The 15,582-nt window shown below is 35.6% G+C and overlaps 1 protein-coding gene across 2 annotated transcripts in view; it reads right to left on the reverse strand.

Moving 5' to 3' along the window:
- The window catches only part of LOC108978933, a 95,080-nt gene that overhangs the window by 56,809 nt on the left and 22,689 nt on the right, over positions 1-15,582 (reverse strand). For both annotated transcript variants that reach the window (XM_018949452.1, XM_018949451.1), the window contains exons 3-4: positions 6,178-6,482; positions 2,759-2,831 (exon numbers count right to left, since the gene is read on the reverse strand). In XM_018949452.1, the coding sequence (XP_018804997.1) occupies positions 2,759-2,831; positions 6,178-6,482 (378 nt within the window). The remainder of the gene's footprint in view (positions 1-2,758; positions 2,832-6,177; positions 6,483-15,582) is intronic.

Raw genomic sequence — 15,582 nt, forward strand, 5'->3', positions numbered from 1 at the left:
ACTCAAAAGAAACGACAATCAATCAAACACGTGTTAGCGCGTGAAATGAGCTTTCCAAAAAGGTGTAGCATAACCTGATGCGTCGAATAAAACTAGAACTACGCGGTCTCAGCGCCAACTAGCTAAAATACCGCAAGACTTTTTTGGCAACCTAATATATAAGAAAATTTAATAGATCTGAAATCCTTTTCACCGACGTGAGAGCTTGGTATAAACGCCACGTTAGCCAATTCCGGGCCTTCGGAACATCACTAATCCTGAAAGCTTGAAATGACTACAAAGCTGCATAGCGCCTTCTCTAATTTTGTGTAGACATAGCTTGATAGCTGGGAAAAACTGCTTTTAGAGAATGATATATTGAAATTTTCAAAACAAACATCAAATCCAGTTTTAGTAATGCGGTACTAAACTATAAACAAATATACCGGGTTTCCAATAGGGAAAATATGTTAGTTTGTATTTACTTCATTGTATTCAATATTGTTAACAATATCATAATGGAAAGTAGAATGTGCAAAAAAATGCAAGAACCACGTTTACAAATTATTCGATATTATTAACAAAATAATAGTTCTCCAATTGATCGTAATAATCTTCCACCTGTGCTCGCTATTCTTCGAATTGTTGAAAATATCAGTCATACACTTTCTTTACGAAATGTTCAAGTGCCAATAAGACAAAGAACATCTCAAAGTAATTAAAATATTGCTGCCGTTCAGGAGAGTGTTGCTGAAGACTTCAATTTGTCTATTCCAAGACGTTCTGAAGAACTGAGACCGTCTTAAAGTGGTTGGGCTTGCATCCATATAAAATTCTTCCCACTCAAGAACTGAAACAGTTGAACCTCTGTAAACGTATTGAATTTGATGAAATTGCTTTTTAAGAAAATCATCTTTTCCGATTAGGCTCACTTTCATCTGATTGGTGCTGCTGATTCTATTGCGAACTAAACAAATTATTCGTGAATAACCATTACATTAACCTACATTGAAAGTTTGGTGTGGTTTTTGGTCTGGTGGAATGAGCGGTCCATACTTTTTTCGAAATTAAGTTGATCACACTATTACTGTGAATGGAGAGTGGTACAGATCGATGATAACTAACTTTTGAATTGCAGTTGATCTCGAAAACATGTGGTTCCAAGAAGACGAAGCTACGTGCCACACTGCACACTGCACGTGCAACAATCGAATTATTTTTTGAAAAGTTTGGAGACTCGATTGTTTCAAGAAATTATGACATTGAATGGCCTCCAAGGAGTTGTGATTGAACACGATTAGAGGCTTTATTTGAAGTCGTTGGTCTTTAGCAATTAAGCACAGTCTCTTCAAGCCTTACAAAACATAATTAAATGTGCTATTCGTGACATACGACTTGATTTAGTTGAAAAAGTACTCGAAACTTTGCTTCAACGAATTCTTTCCTGCCAAAGAAGTGATGGAGGCCATTTAAGTGATGTTATAAAACTTAATTGATTGCACTTCACATTAAATAAAAAGGATTTGAATTTCCTTAGCGATTAGTGTTTGGATTTTTGGAAAGAAATTATATCACTCTTATTGGAAAATCCTGTATAACGAGTTTGACACAGAGCTAAGTTTTGAAGTTGCCAAATTTCTCATCCTTTGGAGTTATTATCTTAAATATTTATAAATTTAGAATTATAGCATCTCAAACTCATTGAAAATTATGTGTTTTCAATATTTAATCAGTGCATGCTTTGTAGTAAGTATTTTGAGTGAACTGTGATTTATTAAATGAAATCAAACTTTCGTTGCATAATAGTTGGATCTATAGGGATATTTTCCAACATTGTAATATCTTTAGAAATTTTAAAACCACAACCCCTTTTTAGTTATATGTCGTCCATTTAGACTTCTTATACGACATCACTTTACACATTTTCGCACAGTGTCCGTCTTTTTTTTGGGTTACCCTTAAACTTTTCATATCCTTCACTCTATTAAATTTATTCCTGTCGATTGTAAAGTGCATGATATATTAATTTTAAGTATACATGACCTATGTTGATGCTCCTAACGGCTAACTGATTCGCCAAAAGTAGGCTGCCTGTGAAAGCTAAGTCCAATGAAGTGTGTCTAATCAAGTTAGCGGCTTGAGCGCTCTCGCATAAAAACTCAAAAGTAAGCAAAAATACAAAGGGCAACATCGAAAAAGCGAAAGTGCCTAAATTAAGAATATAACACGAAATGTAGCTAAAAGTATAATCTGGAATAAAACGAAGACATGCAACACCAGTGACGAAATTATTTTCTCCACTTGAATGACTCCATTCCAACAGTTTCTAGGCCCAGTGATGACCGAATATGAAAATGGTCAGTCAATAATATAAGTGCGTCGAGGATTGAATTTTATTTTCATCGCATAAAGTTTTTCATAGCTCACATAAAGTAAGAATATAATGAATAAGGGCACAGAAGAATGTTCACTTGTTGCGCTGTAATTATATTTCCTTGGTGCATTTCGCGCTGCTTTTTGTGCTGTTAACTTGTCAGCTGTCACTGTCAGGCATAGCGTCAACATGTCCGGCAGGCATAGCATACCAGTGAATTACTATGAGTACTTTTTGATTGCTTGTGTACTTAAGGCCGTCAAAGCGAAGGATGTGCAGTCACAAAATAATTAATACACACATATTTATTCAAAATTTCCTTCAAACCATTAATTTCACTTTGTTTTACAAAAATAAAAAAAATCGCAATTTGCGCAAAAATAATAATACTTGGTGCATACTTACAACACAATTCCCACCAGCAAAATATCTCGCCATCCATGCAGAGACAAACTTCACAAGGATCAATTCGAGGTACCTGAAAAATATTAAAAAATTGATAATGTTCGTAAGTGATAGTTAATTTTGGTAATTCTAAAATCATCCCAGCGTAAACTTATAGTTGAATTCTCGAATATTAGCTTTGAGTGTTCGAATCTATAACATTTATTATGATGAGCTTTGGCTTAGAATTATTAACTTAAAAGTTTTTTATAATTTTTAATTTATATTTCACTAGAAATGGTCATACTTTGATTGTAAAGATTTCGAGAGTGCGTTATCTCCAGCACAACAGCTAAATTTCATATCTACCGAAAAAATATTGGCGTGACAAAAGAATCACTACACACCGAAAATATCTATCGTCACTTAACTAAAATACTGCGTAAGTTTCATGAAATGTCGTATGAGCGCTATTGTAGTGTTGGATCTTAACCTGCTGCATTATACTGAATCCGATAACTTCAAATACATTCTCCTAAGGTTAGATTTCAATAGTCACCTTCTAATGAGGTTCTAGAAGTAAATGGAAAATACCCGTAGAAGGAGAGAAAAGTATTGTTTCCATTTGTACCGACGGTATTGCACAAACTGAAATGCAGTGTGACGGGGTTGTAAACTCCAGTATTCCCTCGCTGTAGAGTTATATTGAATAACTATAGGAGATTACATAAAGTAACAATTTACACAGAAAGCCAAAGTTTCTTCCAGCGTACGAAGAAGCCTTCAGCTCACTGGTAGATAAATCCCACATGTCTATAATTTACGTTCGTGGTCACAGGAATATTTTCGGCAATGAGAAAGCAGACGAGTTGGTCAAGATGGGAACTTTTTTGAATGAGTCCGTGGACCGATCTAAAGTGATCTCTATACGAACTTCAAACAAATAGCTCAGGACAGATGGAAATTAATAACCAACTTCAATACAACGATATTGATTTGAAGTGAAATTATTGCATTTTAAGTGTGAGTATGTTTCTGTTGTCGATGCGAAAATGAGCTTCCTACAACTTTTACCGAAGCGTTTCAATTGATGGAACAAGTTTATGGCGATGATTGCCTATCCCGTGGCAGAGTGCACGAATGGTTTTAACGTTTTCGAAGTGGTCGTGAAGACATAAATGACGATCAACATGTGGGGCAATCAAAAGCCGTGATCAACCGAAATTCCGTCGAAACTGCACTCATCAAAAATCATGATTCTTCCTTTTCGGAAAAATGCATTTGCCCATTTGGGCATTCGGCGATTTTTACGATGAGTGAAATTATTAAAAAAATCCATTAAATTTTGTGTGAGGAATCAAATTTCTGGTTCCGAAACAATCGGAATATTAGAAAAGGCCTTCGTTAATAGTTGTTTGTCGCGAGCAAGTGTTTTTGATCCGTACAAATTATTCAGAGAGGGTCGAGAACGCGTTGACGACGAACCACGTCCAGGGTAGATACCCTGATGATCAACAGGCCAATTAAATAAGGTAATTAGTGTTTGAGAAAGAAATGGGATCTTACTGGCATCGTTGGAATATCGAAAGGATCGTTAATAACCATTACAAGAGATAATTTTTTTGAAAATCACATCTCCTTAACGTTTGTGAAAAAATGCTTCATGGTATTACAATTGATGATGAGTTTGGCGCGATGTTTTCAACCCAAAAACACACGATTATACAGTCGACTATCGTGGGAAGATGAGCCGAAGCCGAAAAAAACCACATCAAAGCAGGTGAAAAATCAAGATTATGTGGACATTTTTCTTCAACAAACCCTGCGACCAGCCAAACTGCCAACAAGGAATACTGTTTGAGCTATTCGTAAAAAAAGGCCGAAATTATGGGCCGAAAACTTTTGGTTCTTACACTAAAAAACATCAAATTTGCTCCTATAACAGCATCACGTCATAATTTTTCAACGAAAATATTAAGTGTGTTAATGTATTTGAAATCTCTCTGACCAACTTTGACTTAGTCTCTACTTCCGTTTTAATCGCAAAACATTGTTAAGCCTCGATACAAATAATAACAACTGCATCAAAGTGAACAGTCAGTGGTTTTCCACTTTGTTGCGTCGAGCTTATTCAATGAGCAAACACAAAAGTTGGTTATGGACTACAGTAATCATAGTAACTACTCCTTTTCTCTAGTCTCTTAGTTTGTAATGTTGAACAAGAATCAGACGAAAAATCATAGGGAACTCAACGATTGCTGGTGCAGTGATATAATCCCCCAACCGAGAAAATTTTAGTTCTTCAGTCATATCCGTATGAGTACATTTTCTGTCCAATGGAAATAAAAACTCAGAGCTTGTCTTATCAGTATTACTTCTTTCTCTAACTTTTAAACTATGTACCAAGTGTAAGAAAGATTTGAAAGTTATTTTTTATTGATACTGGATATCTTAAATATATCCAGATGAGCCCGACTGTCCTTGTTATTATAAAACAATTGGACTCCAAAAGAATTAAAGCTTCTATTCCAATCCTAACCTCGAAGAGTGGGACTGGTCATACTCGCTTTTAGTTGTTATTCAAGAAATACCTACAAGTCAGTATGTCAGCATTTGTTATTTAAACTGTTTTTGGATTTCAAGGTACTCCCTATTAAAGAGTAAGAGCTACTTTTTCTCGATTTTGTCTTTCAAACAGCCCACTAAAGCAGTTTAATAAGAGCTATGGGTATAACAGTTATCTGTATAAGAGTATATCCAGGTCTAGTTCTAAGTATTATGACTAATATTTGAATTTAATGAGAAATACACTGACTCCACGAATATCCTTTACAAAACTCAGTCTTACTAAAGGCACTGTCGCTACAGAGTTAAGTAGCACAAGTGAAAGTACCCACAATAAAGCCCAATCGCCATGCATACTCAGCATCTAACATATGTGTGTGAGTGTACACTCACCTGAGTATTTCTGTGCGCTCTTGGGAGTATGGGATTAGAGAAAGCAGAACAATGAATTATAGGGCTGTTATGCGCAAGCCGACATATGCCACAGCAGCACGTCAACAGTGGAGAAGTACAACACACCTGTGCTTTGACTTTTTCCATCGCTTTGTTCGAGTTTGCTCGTTATACATTTGTATCCCTACAAGAACCTTCTAGGAAAATTTCGTAACAACATATTTTTCTAGTTTCGAAGTGAATGAAAGCTTAAGAACTTTTGACAAGTTCGGTTCCACTCATGGCAAGTTTTTAAAATATAATAAGAATGAGACTTACTATGCATACAAACAGTTATATTCTACGCTGAGAACAAATCTTTAAAGTTTACTGGTTTTCTCGTCTTCGGTTATCCCCCACTGGTCCATTAGGCGTGCGTTTGACAAAGCCTGCTTGTGCATGGCTGGCACCGGCTCAGATTTATATACTCCAACGTGACTTACCTTTTGACCGTGTGTGTATTTATGGCCATTGTTGTGACACGAAGCCGCACGTTCATGCGGTTGCAAATCATCCACATCCGCATCTGCTTCCGACTCGGTGTCTTCGTCCAGTTCGGAATTGGTCGCACTGTTACCTATGCCGTTAGCGTGGCTGTCAGCACTTTCGTACCGTTCAGTGGATTTTTCCAACTTCAACATTTGCTCGGACAGCAGACGTGTATCATATTTGGCTTTTGACTGCTCGGTATCCAAGTCGTAGGAGAGTTGGTCATGATCCTCGAAATACTCGAATGGTGCTGCAATGGCTGAGGAAGAGAAGAAAAAAGGGCTAAGTGGCACGTATGTGAAAGGTGGGTGTGTGGGAAGAAATGTGACCGTATTTTGTATGAGAGGTATATTCCTTTATGAGGGTTTTCAAAGCGAAGCAGACATGTACCAAATTACGCAAGTGCTATTTTATATTCTCATGCAAAAAATTCTGCCACAGTTTTATTTTATTCATAATTATGGGTTATTGTAATAATATAAGTAAATGATAACCAAACAATATTATTAAATAATAAGGAAATGAATTTGTCTGAAGAGAAGACAAAGTCGGGCAGAACGATGGAAAGCAACGGAATGCCCGCCAAACCCCGAAAAGTTAGGATTCATATTTCTCCATCGTTTGTTTTAGTATAACATTCTTGCACACTACCGCTCATTTGTTAGATCGACTTTCAAAAGCTCCAAAAATGTACTCTTTCATAAGGGATTTTACGCAAATTTTTGAAAACGAGCGTGCAATTTTAACAGGAGAAGGTGAGGGACGAAGGCATTTGTAGATGTTCAGGTAAGTGAGGGAAGTTTTCTGATCGCCATTCACTTGGGCGTTGCCAGAAACGATTCTTTCACAAATGATTCCGGTCTTACACCAAGTATCTTCTGTATAGCCAAAACAAGTCCGTTTGAAAGCGAGCTAAAGTGAGAAAGTGAAACATCCCCTCCCTAGGCTGCACTGCAGAACCTTTCTCTGAAAAACTTGTAACACCGTTTCAGCTGATGTTGTCATCGTCCATGCCTCTGCACTATATAGCAGAACGGGAATGATGAGTGACTTGTAGAGTTTGGCCTTTGTTCGTCGAGAGAGGACTTTGCTTCTCAATTGCCTACTCAGTCCGAAGAAACACTTCTGATTACGAGACTGACGTTGTTTGTTGGTTTTAATGCTGGTTCGAAGATAAGACCTTAAGTTTTTTCTCTATTCTCGAATTATTTTCTTCAGCAGTAGATTGAAGGAGTCCCACGATATTGAGTCGTCTTGTCTGAGACCTCATTTGGTTTCAAACGGCTCCTAACGGAGATTTTGGTATTGCTCAACGTCGATTTACATAGCGACAAAAGGGCACATCCCTTTCAAAAGCAGTTTTGAAATCAACGAAGAGGTGGAATGAATCGATTCCCTTTTCCCGAGTTTTTTCTAAGATTTGGCGCATATCGAATATGTGGCCAGTCGTTGATTTTCCAAAATTAAACCACACCGATAGAGTCTAATCAGTTTAGTTGATTGTGGGTTTTAATCTTTCACCATTTAACCTTATTTACGATGTTGAGGAAACTTATCCTACGGTCCAATTATAAGAAGAGCTTTTCGTGTGGCGCATCGTATCGTAATATGAAATCGGAACTGGCTTGTGGTGCCGAGTTCATTGAACCCAAATCTAAGTTTAAGATATTTTGCAAACATTTTTCGTAACGATGAGGTTATTGGAACCATCGTCAATAAAAAATATTAGGCGATTTATAACTGTACTAGAAACGATTTTTAAAGAAAAGTAATCAAAGTATATACAAATATAAAAATAAATAAATAAATATATAATTTCTTTCATGTTATTGTAAAAATGTAAATTAACGTATATTTTTGATTGGCTTAAGTTGGTTGCCAGGGCGTATAAGTAACGTATTTAATTATGACTAAAGCAAACAATAAAAATTGACAGCTTATTAGTGTATGAGCGTGTGCTCTCTGCATTATTTTCAAACAATTAGTAGCTTAGCATATTCCTTCAAGCCTCGCATGGAGCCTGCCGCCGTACAATGACAACAACAATCACTGCAATTGAATTACGTGCGTCGCATGGCTCTGATAAAGAAATAAAATAAAGGAACTTCTTAAATAAATATATTTAAACCGCTTTGCCAACACAATAAAATAATGAGCGTAAAATAAAAAGGCGCAATAAAAACTGTGTCTGATTTCCATTCCAAACGCGCGTCGTCAGCCAACCGCATCAATACGCCATTTGAAGCGACATTCAAAGGACATAAAACGTAAGAAAGTCACGTCGCAAATCGCCCCAAAAAGTATTTGTGCAAACATTTTTTTTCTTCAGGCCCCCCCTCAAATCGCCTGCAGTGCTTGTAGTACTTCATTTTGTTTTATTTCTTCACAATTTAGTGGCATTCAGCTGGAGCGAAGCTCTTTCGAATACTCTCTATCTATTTTAATGCTTTGCCAACTTTCGTCGATTTTTTATGTGCTCGAACTTTTTGAATGGGTTAACTGCTTCGCTGGTTGCAAATCTTGCAGCACGTGGGCATAGCGGCGCGGCATTTTGCATGCTTTCTTGACTTTTTTTTTGGCGCTGAATCCTTCGCCAAATATTATTACCCTTTTCATGGTTGCTTTTATGTTTTATTGCGTTTGTTGTATTCTTTTTGTGGGCAACAAATGTCGCCGAAACAGGAAAAATGCACACAAAGTGACAGTTCGGGATTGCCATCATCGTTGGCTGCTGGAAAAAGCGCGGCATGCAAAACGCAAAGCACATAGGGTGAAACAATAGAAGCGCCCGGGCATTGGCAATACTGGTAATGGCGATGACTTAGCAATAAATCATTCTAATGGTCATGGCGGACGCTGACAGCTTTTGCGGAGGATGTTTATTTTATTGTATTAATGTCAGTTTGAATTTGATCGACATTTCTGTAAGCAAAAGTTCAGTTAAAGTCGAAGTAATCGCATAGTTGCTTACGCTGAAATTGAATTGATATGACTGAAATTTATATTCCTGTTTCTTGAAGAGAAGTGCTCAAAATCTTTTGATTATTTGAATATTTACGATGCAATTTTTATTCTCTAAGTGATGTCGAGATTCAAGAGCCATTAATAAATAATAAATAACATATGACTTTCTAAACAGATGATATTCCAGAGTAAAATAAGAAAAACCAGGTAAAATCTGGCTCAACAAAAATATTTATGGTTGGTATCTTATTGTTGATAAACTGAAGTCTATTTTAGTACACTTACCATTCTGGTTAACTGGCTACTACTGCATAAACGTTAGAAGTACTATCTTTCTGTAGATCGACTTCTGACACAGTTTGCCTCCAAAGCCAGATTACATTTTGAAAAACCCGCAAAAATATTTAATTATTAAAGTAAGATATTTATTTTGTTGCTCCTTACTAATTGTGATACACTTATGCCAGCAATATTTTCAGTCGGCGAAGCTCTTTTCATAAGCACTTTTTGGGATGGCCTGCAGCGCGTTCAGCGAATTTTGTTTTATCTCTTCCATCGACTGAAAACCGGCTCTACGAAGCGCAAAAAGATTTTGATTGATCAGTTCGATGGGCGGCCATATGTTATAGTTTTCTAATATTGGCAATATGTTCAGAGATTGTAGCGATGCTTTGCGTATTATTATCTGTCAAATTTCGTGAAGATACTTTGTGAAATAAAAAGGCTTTCCATACAAATGTGCAGCTTCTTGGTTAGAAAAGGACGTGTGCAGAATTTCAGAGTGGTATAACAAAAACAGAGAAACGGACAGACGGGTATGACTAAATTAACTTGGATTACACGCTGATCATTTATTTATGTACTTTATAGGGTCCCGGTTGATACCTTCAAACTAAATATTATATATCCAGTTCAGGATATGGACGTCACACTACACTTTCTGTTTAGTGGCCGAAGAGCGAGAGCGGTCTCATATGAGTAATCAGTTCAAAATCTGTGTATCACAGTTACTAGTAATATTTTTCTGAAGCAGTTACCCACTATTCTGTCCAGTTAAATATAAGGGAATTCTATAGTCTGTTCATAGAAGACAATATGCTTAAAATTGAAAATAAGTTGCTTGAATTGAAATTTGCATAAGAATGAGATTAAGTGGGTAGACTACAAGTAGAAGGGTCTTGATTTGCGGACTTACACAATCCAACTCGTGCAAGAACTGAAACCGATTTTCATAAGAAAGTTTTGTTCAACGATTGAACTCACTTTTATTTGAATGGGTACGTTAACAAACTAAATTATCTCATTTGAAGTGTTTATAATCCAAAAGCCATTGTTGAGACGCCGATACATTTCAACAAACTCTCTGTTTGATGTGCTCTACCTGAGGATATCAGTGATTCATTTTGCTTTAATGGGGAACACTACAGATTGTCGTTTACGAATTGGACTTCTGGTTCCAACAAGAACCTTAACTAAGCAATAAATTTTTGTGGGGTTATGTGAACTCGCTTTTTCTACGCAGTTCGGCACGTTTTTCCTTTCGTTTGAAATTTATTCTACCCACCGGGAAATAATTTTGAAGACTTATTGGAAAACAAATGAAAGTATGGCATGCAGATGTAATTACCACAACTCTACAGTTCCAAAGAGACAATATTTTGGTGGACAGAGCTACGACGCTGTAAAATGGGTTGTTTTGCAGACAATTGGGGATTTCATTTAATTGATTTTTAGTTTAGTTAAAGTTAATTAAGACGAAATGATTTATAACGAAGTTGTATTCCTTTATGTTTTGAAAGTTGTATGCTCCTTTTATTAAGCCCGTACAAAGTACTGCTCAGTATATATTTTTCGTATAAAAGAGTTTGGTAGAAACTATAACTCTGGAAGGTCCTTCTATAAAATACAAGACTATTTGAGAAAAGTAATAAGTGTAGATCTTAAATTTTATATTTTTGTGTTATACTGAATTGCTGTTTTATAACTATTATGCCAAGGAGTCTATAGCTAAGCAAAATATTTTGGAGATCAAATGAAGGGGGCTACTCGATAGTCAACTCACTTTTATAATTTTCCAGATATTACTTTACATTATTCGAAACTCTTCTTAGAGTCCATACACCACAGTAATGGAAATGTGTAGTGCCGCTTTCACATTCCTTCAAACTGGGGAGGCACATAAATCATAAAGCTGCTCTGCATACAAGCAAAGGCGAAAAAAACAATGAAAAATGCGACAGATAAACAATAAAGTATATGCATATGCGACCCAGAGTGGCTATGTTATGTGGTCATGGCCGTCTATTTAACAGCACAATCACCCAACCGGCAGTGAAACGTCAAAGTTGTCGGCAAAAAAACTGGTTAAGCGCTAGTCTAACAAACTAAAATGAATTGTGAGAGGAAAGCATCAAACTAGAAACAAATTTCAGATGAGTTCGTTCAAAAATAATACTTTTTTTTAGACAATCTGAACAGAGCCAGTTTAAAAGAAGAAAAAACGTTAACTTCAGTTGCACCGAAGCTAAATACCCCTCACAGGTGCATTTCTGTTAGTAATTATGTGCTCAGATTTTATGGAAGCTAGCATATAGAATCCGATAGTAATCCGAGCTGAAAATTTTTTTCGGAGATTACATTGTTGCCTCAAAAAATAATCTAGTAGACCAAATTTCCTGAATATATCTTGTCAAATGTGAAAGTTTTCTATACAATAACTTGAATCCGATCGTTCAGTTTGTATGGCAGCAATATGCTATAGTTAACCGATTTGAACACTTTCTTCGGAGTTTTTATTTTTGCTTCAGAAAATAATCTGTGCCAACTTTGATGGAAATACATTGTGAAATGAGCAAATTTTCCATACAATAACTTGAATCCGATCGTTCAGTTTGTATGGCAACTATATGCTATAGTTAACCGATCTGAACAATTTCTTCGAATATTACATTGCTGCGTTAGAAAATAATCTGTACCAAATTTCGTGAATATATCTTGTCAAATGTGAAAGTTTTCCATTCAAGAACTTGATTCCGATCGTTCAGTTTGTATGGCAACTATATGCTATAGTTAACCGATCTGAACAATTTCTTCGAATATTACATTGCTGCGTTAGAAAATAATCTGTACCAAATTTCGTGAATATATCTTGTCAAATGTGAAAGTTTTCCATTCAAGAACTTGATTCCGATCGTTCAGTTTGTATGACAGCTATATGTTACCGTGGTCCGATATCGGCAGTTCTGATAAATGAGCAGCTTCTTGAAGAGAAAATGTCTAAATCGACTCTGCTCGACATACTAATGATTTATATATATACTTCATAGGGTCTCCGACCCTTTATATACCCTGTTCAGGGTATAAAAATTGTTTGTGATAGTGGATTCGCCTCAAATCCGACTAGTTAGAATCGGATCGAAGAGCAAGTTGTGGAAAAGAAACAAATACTATTTATTGCAGCGAATCAGTAGTTTTCACATCAAACTTAGAAAGCCTTAGCTAAACATAAATTCTAATAGAGCTGAGGATAAGCATGAAACTAGTCCCTTATACAACTTTTTTGGACCAATGTGAAATGGTTATGTTTCTGACAAAATCGGTTCCCTCATGACATAAACTGTTCCTTCATAAAACGGAGAGTCTTAGCTGACTAGTTCGACTTGCATTATGCACTAGTTGTAAACTATATTATCTTACGACTAGTTATCAAGTAATTACTAACTAGTTCAATCGACTACTGGTTATCCGTGCGCGTCTGTGTGTTGAAGTCATGTGTTTTATTGCTTTTTTATACAGTCGCCATGTTATTCGCCTTGCATATGAATTGTTATTGTTATTATATTGAGCATTTGTCATTGAAATAAATCGTGAATTGTACGAGTATTTACGTATAAATAATTCCGTTTGATGTTCCTCGTATTGAGCTGTAAAACTCAACAATAGCCAAAGCACGATGAAATTGTTATGTAACGTTTTCATGATATTTTCTTCTCTTTTTTAGCGAACTCGTGGCAAAGGAAACACATTTTCTTCTGTTTGCTTGCTTTGCTGCAAAGTAGCGCTTGTAAATAAGAAATAAAAGCAAGGAGCTTTGCATGTTTTCATGCGGGACTCAAGTGCCCGGTACAAGCTGAAGTGATTTATATATTCATATGTACAGATACATATTTACTTACAACTCTTTGTATGTGTACTCAATAGGAGTGCTTCAAATGCTACAGTCTCCATGTTACACGCTTGCTTAGTGTTACAGATCATCCATTTGTGTGTATGTATGTATATGCTCTTAAGTGGCATATGTTTTTGAGTTTTGCGCTTTTTGCAAAATATTTTCTCGAAGCCATGCTTATTTCTGCTTTGCAAGGCGATTGAATGAAGAATCGAACGAGTTTTACTTCTGGAATATATTTTTGTTATTTAAACAAGGTATTGCCGATGCTTCCTGTTTAAGAGAAATTGCTTTTGAGGTATTCATATACAGTACAGTCCAATATGCTTATTTATTTTGCTCCTTATATCTATGAAGAAGCTGAAGTGGCTTTCTACCACAAACAAATTGTCTTAAGACACTGACATAGTTGTATATATCTTCTCGGACTGGGGGAGAGCAAAAATAAATGCCATCGGACACTGAAGGGGTTATAGGAGAATGAGTATAATCCTCTATTGATCCGGACTTGGATAATAATAATGGCAGTTGAATATGTTACTAAAAGTTTTTCTACTTTTCCCTTTCCTACCAAACTTTTTAATCATCTCACTGTAACTAAATGGATTTTCATACAACTACATATCTTACCGTTGAGCTTAACTGTTGATCAGATCAGAACATAATCAAATTAATTACTTAAGTTTCCGACAATCTATTCATTGAAATCGACTATTCTAATAGATAACGGTTAAGTTAACGGTTATATGCAGTAAGAATTTTCAAAAATTGGACGTTTTTTATTTTTTATCTTCTTGATGTACATATAATTAAGAATCAACACAGCAAATTTCACATCGTTCCCGTGAACATTGTCGAAGTTAAATGCAAATATGAAAAGGCGTTTCAGAGTGCTTGGAAGTGCATCTCAAACTTTAAACGCGATTTTTTGAAAATGGTGTTTTCAACGTCGGTAAACAACATTACTCGAAAACGGCTAAACCGATTAATCTCAAATTTTAATAAAAAATTTTAAAACATATTTTTCAGTAACTAATCAAAGATTTTTTCTAACCAATAATTATACTTCTTTATAATCAATTTATGGCCGAAATTTTCATCAATAATCGATTTTTTTGAGAAACCGCCATTCAATTAATCACTAAATCTAACAATGCTTTGACGATATCTATTTGGTTTATACTTTCAGAAGATCCAGTTCAGAGTTATAGTGATCACCCCAAAAGGTGTCTTTTGAGGGGAGCTCCCGCAGAGCAGCTGTAGTTCCTTTTCAAGTAAATATTTTTACTAATATTAAGTCTTAAAATACAGTTAAAAATACCATAGTATGTGTACCAATTTTTGGATCAATAAATTTTAAAGTTTTCTCAGAAAAATTCTTGATTCGCTTTTTATTGTTCTTTTAACTGTATGTAACCCCTTAAAAGTAGTCATCTTCGCGGTTTTCAAACCAATTCAGACGTGAAAACTATTTGCGAACGAATTTCAAACGCTTAGAAAACAGAAAGTTATATTAAAGGAAGTAAATACATTGACCAGAAGAATGTCAACACCAAAGTTTTAATAAATAAAAAGTGTCTACGCAAAAAACCTCTGAAGACACAAAAAATATGATCACGATGTAGTTGTTGCAATAGTTTGGTGGGGAGTTTCTCGTAGTGTTTTCGTGTTGCAGAAGACGTGGAAAAGAAGTTAGGCAGTACTCTTTTCAATAAAAAGTGTTATATGTTAATTGTAAGATTATGCAACGCGACAAAAATCAGTCATCAGTGACTTTAAATCAGTATTCCGGGTTTCATAGCTGCAGTTGATTGGATTGACCCCCTGAAACTCCAGATTTAAATACATAAGAGAACATTTTGTGATCAAAGTTTAAGGACATGACCTGTCGAATAATGCGAAGAAATTTCCACAATCTGAAAACATTTTATTTGAACAATATCGTTTATGCTATTAGAAACGGTGCGTTATTCTATTGATTAATGGCCGGATCGTTTGAGGGCTTGTTGGAAGACAATCCGAATACATATAATTATATGTATAAAATGTATAATAGTTTCATTTTTATAACGACCTCAAGTTGTTACAGAACTTATATCAAGACCAAGTATATATATTTAAAAATAAACTCCGCCACCTTATCGTATTGTAGATAGATCATTCTACTATATTTAAAAAGGGTTTCTTCTCCATAAGAACACATCCGCTCATACTTTAGCTGATGCTA

Source organism: Bactrocera latifrons, unplaced genomic scaffold (assembly GCF_001853355.1).
Source record: "Bactrocera latifrons isolate USDA-ARS-PBARC rearing strain unplaced genomic scaffold, ASM185335v1 scaffold_13, whole genome shotgun sequence".
In the NCBI taxonomy this organism is placed as follows: domain Eukaryota; kingdom Metazoa; phylum Arthropoda; class Insecta; order Diptera; family Tephritidae; genus Bactrocera; species Bactrocera latifrons.